Below are 15,651 nucleotides of genomic sequence, written 5' to 3' on the forward strand. Positions count from 1 at the left end.
TGCTTTAGCATCGACCTAAAGATTAGGGGTACTGTTTTAGTTCATGTGTTGGAAGAGAATCAGAATACTAGTTGGTCAAGTTTGTTTCAAAGATTTCTATTTAAAGAAAATAGGACTTCAGCCCAAATCAAGAGACATGAACTGCCTGTTTTAGTTGGTAGATTTACTTGCCTGAGAACTTTCAGATTCATCTCTGAGTTTGTCCTGCTATATATAAGGCATACCCTGATGTGGTGCCCAAAAGAAAAAAAAAGAAAAAAGAAAAAGAAAAAAGAAACTTATAGGTTTTGTCAACATTTTTTTTCCATTCATAAGAGACTTCTATTAATGGCTCAAGCAATGGTTTCTAATTCTGAAAACCGATTAATTTCTTATGATCCAAACTGTTCTCCTATGTTTTCTTTTTACGTTTTTCTCTCTTTTTATTTATTTATTTATTTATTTATTGTTCTTTGTGAGAAAGCCTTACTAGAAATTATCTGCTTCTGGAAACAATGAACACAGAGCATCATAATGCATGAAAGGATGGCACATATTAGAGTGTGAATGTAACTAAAGCAAGCAAAGCTTATGCTATGAATGCAGAAAGGCACCTGAACGTTCTTCCAAGACTTTTTGCAGATCTGAATAACTAACATATAGGTGACTGAGTAAATAATCTTCCATCTCTTACTAAGTTGAAATGTATCCTCAGAGAAAGGAAAAAGCTAGGAAACCTGTCTTTCATCACTTTTTTTGTTGAGATAATTCCTTCTGCAAAGGTGTTCATTGTACCAAAGCATCACTGGATCCACTACACCCTTACAGACCTCGCTAGCTCCGGTTAAGTGGATTTTCTGCATGTGCATATAGCAAGCATGCAAGTAACAGGGAATGTGTGAGAACAGGAGGCAAGAAAAAAAGAAAATCCCTCGCTATGAGAGGAAATAATTTTTTCCTGAAGAGGCTTGTGGCCAGTGATGGCTTAGTGGACTTTTGGTTGAATGATCTTCCTTTACAAAGTAAGATAAAAAAGGAAGGATGGGATTGTAGAATGTGTAATCACCATACTTTAAGACAGCTTTCCAAATATAAAGTTACGTAGACACAGAGTCTAGACGGCTGAAAACCTTTGAAAAGTCCTTGATCCAAAAATAACACATTTTACAAATTAGGTGTGAAAAAATCATTAAAAGGAGCAGAAATAAGGTGGTTTGAGTACCTTCCAAAGTGGGTTTTTTCCCTCTTCTTCAAAGGAAAACTCATTTTTATAGAGTTCTACTAGTTATGTGTTTTGTTTTGAAACTACTGTACTTTAGTTAAAGTTTGGTTAACGCCAAATTATTTTTTCAGTTTTAACTTGGTTTAGTATTTATGATAATGTCATTTGTAAAACCTCAGTCACTTAATTTTATTCTTTTATTTTATTTATCCTTTTATTTTATTTATTTATTCTGATTTTTTACATGAAATATAGAGATCATGTAGGAAACTTGTAAAATGCTGACTGTTGTGATTCTCTTGGTGTACTGATATACGTGATAAAATACCGGTTCATCAAGGAATACATATGTATATATAATCATTTTAAAGCAAAATAACATTTATAATTGTAAAGCTGAAGAAATATGTTTGTGCACATATATATATATAAAACAATATATATTTTTATGTGATTCTGAGATATGCTTTTAAAGCAGGAATATATTTCATTTGTAGATGCTATTTTATTTTATTTCATTTTGTTTTGAGGAAGTGAAGATCAGGTATAGGCAGAAGGGCAAGTTCTTAAATGGCAGGCTTATTGGGGATTGGGAGTATTGTTTCTTGATGGCTGAGTTTTACTGTATCATTCTCACTATTCAAAAATATGTTCTGCAAATATTGGAGTTATTACATGTCACTTACTGCATTTTTTCTATATTTAACACATTTTAAAGATCTTGAAATATTGAGCAGATCAACAAATGACTAATCAGAGACATCTAATTTTTTTTAAAATTCCTTTTCCTATGTTGTCTGAAGTAGGATCCATCAATTGTTTTCTGTGGTCTCATATTCATGCACTCCATTGCAGGTCAATTCCTCCTAGAAGAATCCCGCCTGATAGAAGCAGCTGAGATGGCAAAAAAAGCGGCCGAACTTGATAATACAGAATTTGATGTTGTTTTCAATGCAGCCCATATGCTCAGGTTAGTGCTTTTACATCTGCCTTATTTCATTTTCCTCCCTTCTTTTTGAGGAAAAAAAGTCTTTATAATCTTTGCTTACAGAGGGTTCTTTTTAAAGCCCAGCAACTCTAGAAAAATTCAATGTTGCTAATAAGATAAAAAGAGTCGGAGTGAAACTGTTGCAGGATTTAGCACTTTATTTTCTATGCGTTATCTCATAATTTCTTACCTTTAAAACCTCTGTTGTTCACAAGCAGGTAATCTTTTTTGCTTGCATACAAGAACAAGTGTCTCTTCTGTGAAGAACCTTCTGCAGGATTTATTTTCACCTGATTTTTAAAAATTTGGGGTGTATAGCAACTGCAAATAATAGACTGTATTTCTGATCTGGATGTAACTAGGGATCATTGACAATATCACATTTTATGTTAACATCAGTAGGGAACACTACAATAATTAGAAATCCAAATATTCCCAGGCTAATGATGACTTTGAGGCTCATAGGAGCACTTAATGTTATTATCAGAATCTGTGATTTAACATGTAGTCTTATATTTAATTCTGTTCTCCTATCTGAAGAGAATAAAATTTTAGACTTCTTTTTTTCCTTTTAAAACTGTCAGACCTGGATATTCAGTAACATTAAGCTTCTGCCTGAACATTATCATTAAACTCACATTACTGTAATAGGTATCCTCCATGCTTATTTCTAGGATAACTATCTAATTATTGTCTATTGTCCGCTTAACAGCTGTGAGGTGACCTGATTTCATTTAGATTACACCTATGCTTAGAAAATGCATGAAAAAGGAAATAAAAAAATATACTTCATTAGCACAAAACAGTTCCTGAGATCATTTCTCTAATGAAAATATCTCACTTGGCTGTTTATACTTTTAACATTTAGAATACTAAATTAAAGGAAAAGAAAATGGTATTAAAGAGAAGGTAGAATCAGCTTCAACAAAGCGACCTGTGTTTCAAAATGAAAGGTTCTGTAGCAGGATTTTGAAGTAAGTCCCAAACCACCCTTTGAGAAATAACTCTCCCTGCTTGTAGATTAGAAAGGAAACCAAGACAAATGGTTCACTGGTAAACAATAGTTTGACCTGCCCCAGGTTTATGAGCTATTTTAAGGATCCTTCCCTTCCTCCTGATTATTTTCTGAATGATATCTCTCGAGGCAGAATTCAGTAATTTGAAACATTTGGGTTAATGAAACAAATTCACAGGCAGAAGCATAGCAAGTTAGGCATGCAAGCTGAATCCGGAAGGGCATAGTGTGTATCCAACTCCTGCTTTTAGTGTGTGTTGTGGAAGGTGGCTTAATGGTGTGAATTTTTTGTGGGTATTTTAAAACGTGCTGACACAGATCGCTACTATTTTGGGAATAGGTTTAATAAAGCTCTTACTTTCTCTGTGAGCACTGAGTGAAGCATCCCAGGTCTTGAAGGCATGTCTTTACATCGGGATATGAGTATTTTTTTCCTGCCAGTATAAGACCTGTGCTGCTGTACTGTACATCACCCATAGTTACCCTACTTCATCTCGTTGAAAATGGACACTTTTTGGGAGGTTTTGACCAGCACTGAGCTCAGTGATTCTAAACTGCATTTTCTATTTTAGCTGTAAGCAAAAACCCAAAACCTTTAAAAAAAAAGAAACCAACCAAAACCCTTGTGAAAAAAAAAAGGTTGTGGTTTAGATTAGCTAGAATCCAGCTATGCTCCTTCGGGATACCCAGTTGGTCTAATTTTTCACTTAAATACTTAGCTTTCTTTGTGGAAGATCGTAATGTCTTCCTAATATGCCGTGGGAGTCTAACGTGGTCTGGAGGATTTTGCAAGAGTCAGGGTGGCAAAGTTAATTTCAGTGCTGCCAAGTATTTGCTTAAAACCGCATGTGTTATAATCTGACTCGTTTTTGCTAAAAAGTTATGATTCTGTTGTCTGCCTTTGTTTACCGCATTACTTAGCAATTTATTCAATGTATTGCTTACATAATAGCTGTTGGACAAGAGGAATGTATATTCATACATTAGGAAAGAACAGCTATAAATCCATCATGAGTCTGTGGGACTCCAGAAGAAGCTGATCTTCAGGATAATTAGAGTGATGGAGAGCTGAGATGATTCCAAGAGGAAAGCACATACCAAGATAGAAAGGAGGAAGCAAAGAAGGGAGTATTCGGACTGGCATAGAGTAACACAGCTAGAAACTGTGGATGCTAAAGACAGTCATAAACGAAAGGCTGAAATTATTAAATATAATAGTTTCCTGTAGGTGACCAACTGCTATTTAGGTACCGTAGAGAGCTATAAAAACTGACTGGTTAGCGAGTAAGAATTTTGAATGGACTGCACAGCTCTGAGGCAGAAAACATTATAGAAATTCACAGGGCATGGAAGTGAATTGATTGTTGTGAGAGAGAAGGGATAAATATTAAAGATGTGTCATGGATTAAGAGACAGAAATTGATATTAATGTGGAAGATGCAAGGTGTCCAAAATGACTAGGAGGTAATAACAGCAATTTAGATTTTTGTGTAAATTCTAATTTGTTTTTCAGACCAAATATTCTACCCAGTGATGTACTGTTGAATTAGAAAGGAATAATCTTTCCCTCCTTTCATATTATAGTTTCCACCATTAAAGCAAGGAGTGTCACAAGATTCTGAAGGATGTAGACATTTCTTTAGAACTGCAGGCAAATTCTTTCAAATTTGGGTTACAGCTGCTTTGGATGGAAAACAATCACAACATTCCCTCCAAGTCCAATTTATTTTTCTACTCTAGTGCTAAAATATTTTCCTGTTTTAAAATCCCTTTACTCTCTAAGAAAAATGTTAAAATTAAAATGCAACCTAAATAAATATTAACAAGTTTTCAAAATTTTGAACATGGCACAGCTGGAATGCTGTGGGTTAACTTTTTTTTTCTTAAATTTGCAGCAGAATTATTAACTGTGCCCAAATGCAATAGCTGTATTTGTAGATAGCCTGATCTCTGTTTAGCAGTCACAAGGAAGACTTTTGCTCCTTCTGTCAGGTATTCCAACATTGTTTACTTCCTATCTTTGTGACTAAATCTGAAGCTGAAGTCAAGGCAAAGTATGGGTTAGTTCTGTTGGCATTATTGAGAGGCCTCCATGTTCCTAATTATACAAACATAGTTATTAATTTTGTGCCTAGATGACTTCTGTAAGATCCTGATAATGCAATGCCAGATGAATCAAGTCATCTGTAATACGGGTGAGATGTGGGATGAATGTAATTAATTTCTTTTTAACAGACTGGTAACTTTTAACTTGCCTAGTACTTGCCTGTAAAATTTGTTTTCTAAACAAATTTGTTTTCCAGACAGCTTCATTCAAGGGTCATGTAGCTGTTTGGGTGGTTCTTAAAACAGTAACTGGTCACATGTTTTACTTCTGTAGTACTTGCTATGCTCTTGCTTGTAGTCTCAGTTTGAAGCCTTTCAGCAAAGCTAGACACATTTTAATGGAATGTAGTGAAGCATATGGCGGCTGTAACTTCAGTGACTAAGTCACGTATTAACAGTGCTAAGTTTCACTTTGTAGTTGTATACTGAGGTGAGCTGCCATGAGGTAGGTTTCCTGTGATCTAGGGGATGATTACTTTGAGAGTGAGGAGTGGGAGTGTGGTGACAACCGCTGTACTAATCAGAAACATGAAAAGAGCTTCACGTTGTCTCCAAATGAAAACAAGCATAGGAAGAAGAACTTTGCACATATTGTCGGAATAATTGGGTATCTTCACACTTCTGTAAGACACTGGATTGTTGTGGGAAACACTCATATTACCTGAAGTTATAGCATGTTTATTGGCTATTTGAAAACATAAGTCTAAATTAGAGCAATACTACATGGCATTGTCTTCGTTTTTCAGTGAATTTCTATGAGAGTATTTTGGCTCTCCAAAGTACATTGACTATTTGAACATGGAGTGTAGGTGCTGGCACAGTCTCATAGCACTCTCATAGGCACAAGTTCACCCTATGCTATTGCCTAAACAGATTTTATTCATTCTTTAATTATTGTCCATGTGCTTAAATATATATATATATATAAATATATATATGTGTGTATGCATAGCTAAGCATATAATCTATGTAAATTTCTTAACTGTTATAAACAGTTGACCACGAGCCAGCACTGTGCCCTTGTGGCCAAGAAGGCCAACAATATCCTGGGCTGCATTAAAAGGAGTGTGGCCAGCAGGTGAAGGGAGGTTATCTTCCCCCTTACTCGCCCTGGTGAGACCACATTTGGAGTACTGTCTCCAGTTTTGGGCCCCCCAGTTTAAGAAGGAGGGAGAACTGCTTGAGCAAGTCCAGCAGAGAGCTACCAAGATGATCAGGGGGCTGGAATATCTCCCTTATGAGGAAAAGCTGAGAGACTTGGGTTTGTTCAGCCTGGAAAGGAGAAGGCTGAGGGGGGATTTCATCAATACCTATAAACATCTGAAGGGTGGGTGTCAGGATGATGGGACTAGACTCTTTCCAATGGTGCCCAGTGACAGGACAAGGGGCAATGGCCAGAAGCCAGAACACAGGAAGTTCCAGCTAAACATGAGAAAAAACGTCTTTCCTGTGAGGGTGCCAGAGCAGTGGAACAGACTGCCCAGAGAGGTTGTGGAGTCTCCTTCTCTGGAGACATTCAAAACCTGCATGGACGCATTCCTGTGCCCCTACTCTAGGTGTACCTGCTCAAGCTGGGGTGTTGGATGAGGTGATGCCCAGAGGTCCCTTCCAACCCCTACCATTGTGTGATTCTGTAAAAAATAAAAAAAAAACAAAAAATGTGGATGAAGGGTTACATGTATGGAATCTTATTATGATTTTGTCGTGACACAAAAAGGTCCATTAAGAAAGCCAAGTATCAACATTCAGTATTTTAAAGTAGGAATATGTTTGAAGAAAACTTCCTTATAGCTGGACTGACATCCATTATTTCACTTAAAAGAATATTTAACAATGGCAATATGTCAAGCAATAGGTGGGTTAAAAAAAAACTCTTCCCGATTCACATGTTTATGTATCTAAACCAGTCAGCTTTGGTGTTCTTTGTGTCCTAAACCAGTATTTTTTCCAGTGATCAACATAAAGATTCAAAATGAACGTAAGCTGAACATAACTGGGTGTCAGGAGAACCTGAGAGCGATGTATTGTCAAGCGCATTTACGAGGTGTCACTAGCAGTCAGCTGGAACAAAATACAGGGAACTGGTAGGTCTGGAGGCTCAGGTTAAGAGATATGAGAGAATAAAAAGAGGAGACATTTTTGTCCATTAAAATAAGATTGAATGCTAGGTGTTAATGGGGGAAATCAGATGTGTTTTCAAGGTCAGTTCTCATGAAAAGGCTTAGGACAGAGGTTGAGATACAGCTCGTAACTATGAAAAGGACTCTGTCTCCCAAACTTCTCTTTGCTTCCTTTCCTTCCTTTCTGTTTTATTACCAACATTCTATCTAATGTTTTACTCTAATGTGAATTATGTTACCTTTAGTAGTGTCCTTCCATTGTTTGACATTGATGCAGAGCCCTTTACTGCTCAGTGGCGTAGGGTTACTGCCATTTCCTACCTCTGTGCCTTTTATTTTTCTCCAGGCAAAGCCATTCCAGGGCTTAACATAATGAATTTCTAGTTTAGATTTCCAGTGAAAATTGGAACCAGAATTCAGCCATATCTTAACTAAAGGAACTGTTGCTGAATGTCCCAGAAATGGAACTGGCATTTTCCGGACCAGATTAGTGTGCTGTGGATTCATTGCTATAAACCGTTTTAAATGCAGAACTATAAATTCAAACTGATTTCAACTTAGGAATTAACAATCCATGTTTTAAGATGTACATGAGAGAAAGCAAGCCATGTATTTCCACTGGGCTAAAAGGGGACAGGATTTTAATTTGTTCCACATTCACATGCCAACAACTCTTTTTGGAGGTGAAGTGTACCATCTGTATCTGCCTCCTGGGTAAGGCATCTTGTTTATCATGCAGAATTCCACCATGTTTCCTGACAGTTCTGTTCAAACAGAAAGCTCTGTGACATGTTTCATTTTATGTGCCTTGTAGTAAATCCTGAAATTCAGAAGTAGGAGATTTTTTCCCAATCGTTTCAAGTGCTACTAATGCCCAGCAGGAGTGATTCAGATGCATGTTAAATGAATATTTTTAGACATTCAATCGTTTCTAACCACTGCAGCCACTGAGTTGATGATAAATGTGCAAAGTAATTTAAAACAGTTAACAGGTATAAACCAGGTTCTACTTGGCAAATTGTTAGTCAGGAAGTGGTTTCAGCTTTCACGTGAGCTATGTGAGAAACTTCAAAGGGATTATCCTTCCTCCCTTTCTCCTCCCAAGACCAATAACTGTCAAAATGTGTTGACTGGGATTAATTGCCTATCAAGTATTATGTGTCTAATGTTTAAAATTTGGGTGGATGGAAACATAAAATTAGAACACAATTTGATCACTGAATAACAAAGCATGTAAAGGCTCATATAATGAACAAGGTAAGATCTCCAGATAAAAGTGCTCAGTTGACTGATACTCTTTGAACTAGAGTTCTCAAGAAAAACAGAAAAAGAAAACAACGAACCCTACGCAGTGTTATCCCTGTTTTCTAATTTTTCTATTTTGTATCACAAAAATGCACCTGTAATAACATAACAAACACAAAAAAGCTGAAGATCTCCCGTCCTAACTCTTCTATGAAGGAACCTAACCCTTCATAGAAAAAAAAAGCAAATAACTTGAGCGGAAGATATGTAGCCTGCCTGATAGTCATGCTTCATTCTTCTACATTTTTACCATCTTCCTCATGACACGTATGTGATCAACTGATATTCATTGGGTGGGTAGCCAGAATGAAGAGTTGGAGGGAAATTAAGAAGGTGGAGACAAAAGGAGGAGAGAGGAGTTTGAATGAAGAGATAAAAAGGGCCTGTTGAAACACAAATGTGTTTGGATTTCTTTGGCAACATAGTGCATTTTCATTTGAAGGCATTAAACTGAAAACTTAGGAGAAGAAATAAAAATGGAACTGCTAGGAGAATGTAGATGCTATCTATATTAGTGAGGAAGAGAAACAGAGGTGAGCTGATAGTGCATCAGGTATCCAGAAACTCATCTTATTCCCCTGGGATATGCGATCTAAGTTTAAATCCCCACTCAGACGGATGTGAGTAAATGCTGAAATCAGAACTCTTTTCTGAATGAATTCCCTGAATCTGCAAAGAAAATAAGGTAGGCTAAGAGGATTTGTGATAATGGGTATTCTGAACTATACAAAAAATATTTTAGATTGACATGTCTTAGGCATTTGTTAGGGTAATATCCTGAAACAGTGGGCAGTAGTTGCAGTATTTTGTTTTTCGCTATGCTTCTTCTTATATGGTTTCTTTTTTAACCCAAGGAAAATGAGGTGTAACTATATTGTTTTTCTCTGTCCTCATAGACAAGCCAGTCTCAATGAAGAAGCCGAGAAGTATTATGAAATGGCAGCAGGATTAAGACCTAATGTAAGTACCTTCTTAATGATATCCATTACTTAAGTTGATGAATGTGCTACAGTACATATTATATATGTTCTATTAATGGTTAATTATTGGATAGTCAGATAAAACTATAAATTTATCAAATTAATCACTATACTTTCAAGTTACCTCAGCGCAGTGTTCTAGCAACAAGTCTTACTTGGCTAACATACTTGGAAAAGATTTCTAGATTTAGATTTATCTACCTTTGAATGTGTCAAGTTTGGAAAGCTCTCCTAATTCCATCTATTTTCGCTAGTAAAAGAGAATGAAAGGCTATTCTGTGATCCACTGTTTAAGACATTTTAAGTAATACGTTTATGCCTTTTTCTCTGTCACTAAGTTCTGGCAAACTTTGTTCAACAAACTTAAAATTTTTTTACCTCAGAGGTATTTACCTCTGAGGTTGTTGTATTTTGGCAAAGAAATGCTTATTCCTTGAAGCAGGAATATGTAGGAGTATGTGACAAACCCTTTTTGAAAAGAAAAGCTCATTTCCAATTTTAATGCATCAGGAACTAAAGAAATAAAATATTTTGTTTTTACCATTTTTTCTTCAATGTTATATTTCTTTTCAATTACCTTCACATTTTGAGAAAAAACACTCATGAATATAAATGGGGCAGAATTTACTTTAAATACCTAATACTTTGTCTATGCAATAAATCAAATCTAGAACATATTCCTGTCACAGAATTCTGTAGTGCCAAATTTGAGGATAAAAGTTAGCAATTTGAGTAAAAAAAAACACCCCAAAATATAGGCTTAAAATGAAAGATATTTCAGACCAAAGAATCAAAAGCAACACTAGTTAAAACTCAAAGCAAGCTAATAAAATATAATTAAAAAAACCCCAAAATAATTTATTCATATGAAATTACGTACGTTAACACTATTTCTTTAAAAAAAAACCCTCTCCAAAATCTATGCATTTCTTTAATTCATACTTTGTGAGATAACAATTTAGACTTTGTAATTTCTTATGCTTTCAGATGCAATACTCTCTGGTTTTTTTCTGAGTGGATACCTTAATGTTGAAAGATTTCCCCCAAATGATGCCTCAAAGTTGGTGCAGTTCCTCTTCTCTTTTCTGTGGTTCATTGTACTCTCAAAATGTTTCTCAGAAACCGAGAAATATATTTATTCATATATATAACCATATATGAATATGACTATATGTGAGATTTCTCAGAGAGCTTTGGAAGTAACTGAGGGCTTCTAGCTCATGGCAGTGGTTCTGTAAAAGCCAGGTATTTCTAGGTATTGCTGACAAGCTTTACATGTTAAGACCAAAGTAACCTTTTTACAGGATAAGCTCATCACAACAGTTTATTATAGCAACTTTCTTCTGACTTTCTTTAAAGTTAAAATATAATAGAGTATTAAAATCTAATAATCTAAAGCTGCTGCTCATCTTTCTTTAAGAGATAATTTCACTTTTATGTTCAAGATGACAAAGTTTAACTTTCTAGAATAAAATTTAACTTTCTAGCTAAGCACAGTATGCATTATGATTCATGTCTTTCTAAAATATTTTAAGGATGCAGAGTGGGAAAGTTGTACGTGTTTTCACTGGCAGCATCAACTGTCTGATGACTGTAAAAGGGCAGTCTCTCAAGAATGAAAACAAAAACAGAAGTAGTCATACATGTCTTTTTTCTGATTATTAACTCTCAAATTTACCATAATAGTTTCAGAGTGGGAGGAAAAGAAGCCACTCGAGGTTTTCTAGGTAGTAAGCAAAATAATGCAGACCTGGTAAGACAGAAGCTACTGATCTTTCCAAAGGAGTACAGAATGCAAATTAGTGAAATCCTGTGTACTTCATAGCTTCACCTGTACTGGTAAATTAAAAGTTCCCATGACTATTCACTAATGTTGATTCAACTGGCTTCTCAGAGTGTGCCTTAATTGCTAAGAGCTCTGTTCCCAACTGTGGCAGCTCTGAAGTCTCATTCTGTGCAGTAGATCAGTCTTGTTCCTAGAATGATTAAGTGTTAAAAGCATCTGTTTAACAAGAACCTTCCCCCTTCTGTTGCTTGAGATGGTACCTGTTGACATTAGTGAATTTTTGGAACACGACCCAAGTAAACTGTCTCTCTGATTTTTTTTCAGCATGATTTTTTTTTCCTCCTGTGGTTCCCCAATCACTCTTTCAGATCCCAAAGTGAAGATCTAGTTCTCTGTTACTAACTCCTTTCTTATTCACTGTATCAAGACAACTAAATTATCAGTTATTCTTTAGAATTAGACCTGTGCCTAGCTCCTGAGAGATTTTCAGTTAATGCAGCTTGAAACAAAACTCAGATTTCCGTTCTCTTGCATCCATTTCTTTACAAATATTACATATTGCGTAATACCTCTAATATCACTGCTGTAGAATACCATCTTTAGCAGCAATAAGAGATGTTAGTAATACTACAGACAATCTTTTACTGACTATAATTTGTATGGCCATTGAGGTTTCATGACAGAATTTTGTTCTCAACATTTTGGCTTTGTTTTTGTTTTCATAGAATCATAGAATCATTAAGGTTGGAAAAGACCCTTAAGATCATGGAGTCCAGCTGTCAGCCCAACAATACCATGCTTCCTAAACCATGCCCTAAACTGCCATCTTTACATGTCGTCTTAATACCTCCACCACCTCTCTGGGCAACCTGTTCCAGTGCCTGACCACTCTTTCAACACCCACCTCACTACAACACCCACCTCACTACAACCTCCTTTCAGGTAGTTGTAGAGAGCAATGTCTCCCCTCAGCCTCCTCTTCTCCAGACTAAACAACCCCAGCTCCCTCAGCCTTTCCTCGTAAGACCTGCTCTCCAGACCCTTCACCAGCTTCATTGCCCTTCTCTGGACACGCTCCAGCACCTCAATGTCCTTCTCGTAGTGAGGGGCCCAAAACTGCACACAGTACTCAAGGTGCGGCTCACCAGTGCCGAGTACAGGCGCATGATCACCTCCCTGCTCCTGCTGGCCACACTCTTTCTGATACAAGCCAGGATGCCATTGGCCTTCTTGGCCACCTGGGCACACTGCTGGCTCATGTTCAGCCGGCTGTCAACAAGAACCCCCAGGTCCTTTTCCTCCAGGCAGCTTTCCAACCACTTTTCCCCAAGCCTGTAGCGTTGCACAGGACTGTTGTGACCAAAGTGCGGACCCAGCACTTGGCCTTGTTAAACCTCATACAACTGGCCTCAGCCCATTGATCCAGCCTGTCCAGGTCCCTCTGTAAAGCCTTCCTACCTTCAAGCAGATCAACACTCCTGCCTAACTTTCATCCCTTTCTTCAGTTTCTCAACCATTTCTGTTGCTTTTGGAATGAAGCAATATTTCTTACATAGCACTTCCTCACCTCCTCCGCAGCATATAAGCCCTTTGGCCAAGTCCAGTTTAAATGGCCATCTGAGTTACAGCTTTCAGAGCTACTTAGTTGACTATTCCAATGTTTTTTTCCATATAGCAATCTCCACTCTTGCATTTGTCTCCTAAGCAAGCTTTCTTTTATTCCAGTGTTTTAAGATTGGGGCTCAACAGTGGGCAACTAATATGCCTTCATGTCTGAGTCACTTTCTCATTCAAGTAATTCATTTTTATGAAAGTTGTGACTAAGGAGGCTAAAAATATCCCCAGAAAAACAGTATTCAATTACAGGAGAAATGTAACTTCTATGAAACATGCAAGCCATTGTTTTCAAGAAAGCAAACATAAAAAGATTTTATTTTTGTAGTATTGGGGGTGATTCATTCATCACTGAACTAATTCTGAGAGGACTGGAAAATACTGAAAATACCATTTATTTTCTCCGTGAAAAGCTTTATTGCAGTGAATAAAGTATTTGCAAATAAATTATACTCAGTAAAGGAATAACTGAATACAGCACAGGTGTGTTAAAATGTATTTCCACATCTTGAATATCATCTTTGCTTTTGGATACACCTTCATTCTGCAGAGTGTAAAAGAATTAAAACACTTCGGTACAATAGCAGCACCAGCTGAAATGCAGCTTGAGTGCAAAATAAAAACAAATCTGGCTAGTATTATTATTCCAGATTTAGACCTAACTGTTCTCTTAATAATGTTCATGATTGCCCTTATTTGCAGTAGGTGTGTATCTATCCTCTATGAAAGTAATTTCCAGTCAAATTTCAGAAGAGCAGCATTTTCTATAGAATATAGTGCCGCTGTGGAGATGAGAATCATTTGTCTTAAACTTCACTGAAGAAGCAAGTGTTTTCGAGATTATATCTATTTATTTCCAAATAGGCCTCACAGGGATGTCTTTCTCCTGGAGAGCCAAGGGGGAGAGAGGAATCCAGTAAGCAGTTCAGAGCAGGAATCAACTTTTATTTGCTATGAATTATTTCTTACAGGACTCTCTTTTCCTCCTTCAACTCTGTAGGTAAACTACAGGTATCAGCTTCCCTAGCCCCTGGACCTTTTTGAATACTTTCCAAAAAATGCATTCCCACATTGTGTGTTTACCCTGATCTAAACAAAATCATTTTAGAGTGAGAAGAACATGTGTTTGTTCTAGCAGTGTTGGCTTGGATGTATGTTAATCACAGTAGTCTAATTTTAGCAAATTCAGTTGCACGAAGAAATGAAAACGTAAGTTGCTTGGACAGCAAGACATTTGTTGCAGTAATTTTTCTGAGTGGGAGTACTGCTGAGGAAAGTCTGTATTCAGAGATGGTTTCTAGGTTCCCTACATCTTGTAATGTTCACAAACCAGGAAATTGTTTTAACAAGATGTTAGTCACTCTAAAATGTGAGCTTTAAGCTCACTTTGTTGTGGAAAAATCAGTCATCCAGAAACTGTCTTTAAATTGGCATTCTTTACAAGAATGTGAGATATTTACTTAAGCTTCTGCTTTTATTCAACTTTTAAGACATCATTTGTGTAATAGAACTGAATTCCTAATTTTTTAAGTCTGAACTTGGAGCAGCCAATCATTTAAAATCTGCTCTAGAACCCCCACATATGGCCAATGGCTCTTGAGAAGAAAGGGCACTTTGAAGTATGACCTCAAGAGTATTAAATGAAAGAGAGCTCACCAGAGCCTTAAGACTTTGAGCCACCACCTTGAGCTGATTGGCTTAGAAGCATTCCTCAAGGAGGTGCCATGACCTGCAAGTCACTACCATCCCAACCACATATTAGTACTGCTTGCAATCTGGAGCTCATGACAGCTTTAAGCTCCATGTCATCGGCACATTGTCAGAAACAGCTGTTTCCACTCTACCACTTCAAAGGGGCTTGATTAAATGTCTTACTGTAACAACATACATAAAGACACACACATAGAGTGAGGGGGAAAGGAGAAATGTACCTATAAGCAAAATAAATACAATTTCCACTAGATGGTTTAATCATGATGTGAGGAACTAAACCATTTTTTGACTTGAAGGGTTTATGTAATCAGTTAACACAGTATCATATTAAAAAGCAGTTTCTACAAGTGCTTCTTTTATTTTTTTCCCCAATGCTGGAATACAGATTTCATGTCAAAGGCTTCAGGCTTGCAATAAGCTTTACCTCGAGCTGTCTAACAGTTGAAAGAAGAATCTTGGTGATTTCCAGATAATTGACTGTATTTTTATAGCCACCTTATAGATAACGTGCTTTCAGTGCCTCCTTATGGAAAGTGTTCATAATATGTGGGGTTTATTCATGGCAAGACCTCCAAAAATTAATATACTTCTGATAGCACATACATCTTTAAAAAACAAAGTAGATGTTGGATTTTGTCTTGAAACATATGTACCGAAGATCTGCTTTATTATGTGTTTTTTTTTCAGGTGTTTCCATGCCAAATTTCCCTATTTGACTTTTTCCTGAACATTCAGTATTTCTCTGATGTAGCTTTACCAGGCTAGGAGTAACTGTGAGGGAGACGGCTTTAATGCATTTTGCTAGCTTTGTTAAGGGCACGCC

The 15,651-nt window shown here is 36.7% G+C and overlaps 1 protein-coding gene across 2 annotated transcripts in view; it reads left to right on the forward strand.

Moving 5' to 3' along the window:
* TMTC2 (transmembrane O-mannosyltransferase targeting cadherins 2) overlaps window positions 1-15,651 on the forward strand; it is a 260,675-nt gene that overhangs the window by 226,739 nt on the left and 18,285 nt on the right. For both annotated transcript variants that reach the window (XM_064450359.1, XM_064450367.1), the window contains 2 exons: window positions 2,057-2,171; window positions 9,632-9,695. In XM_064450359.1, coding sequence (XP_064306429.1) covers window positions 2,057-2,171; window positions 9,632-9,695 — 179 coding nt within the window. The remainder of the gene's footprint in view (window positions 1-2,056; window positions 2,172-9,631; window positions 9,696-15,651) is intronic.

This window comes from Phalacrocorax carbo, chromosome 1 (genome assembly GCF_963921805.1).
Source record: "Phalacrocorax carbo chromosome 1, bPhaCar2.1, whole genome shotgun sequence".
In the NCBI taxonomy this organism is placed as follows: Eukaryota; Metazoa; Chordata; class Aves; order Suliformes; family Phalacrocoracidae; genus Phalacrocorax; species Phalacrocorax carbo.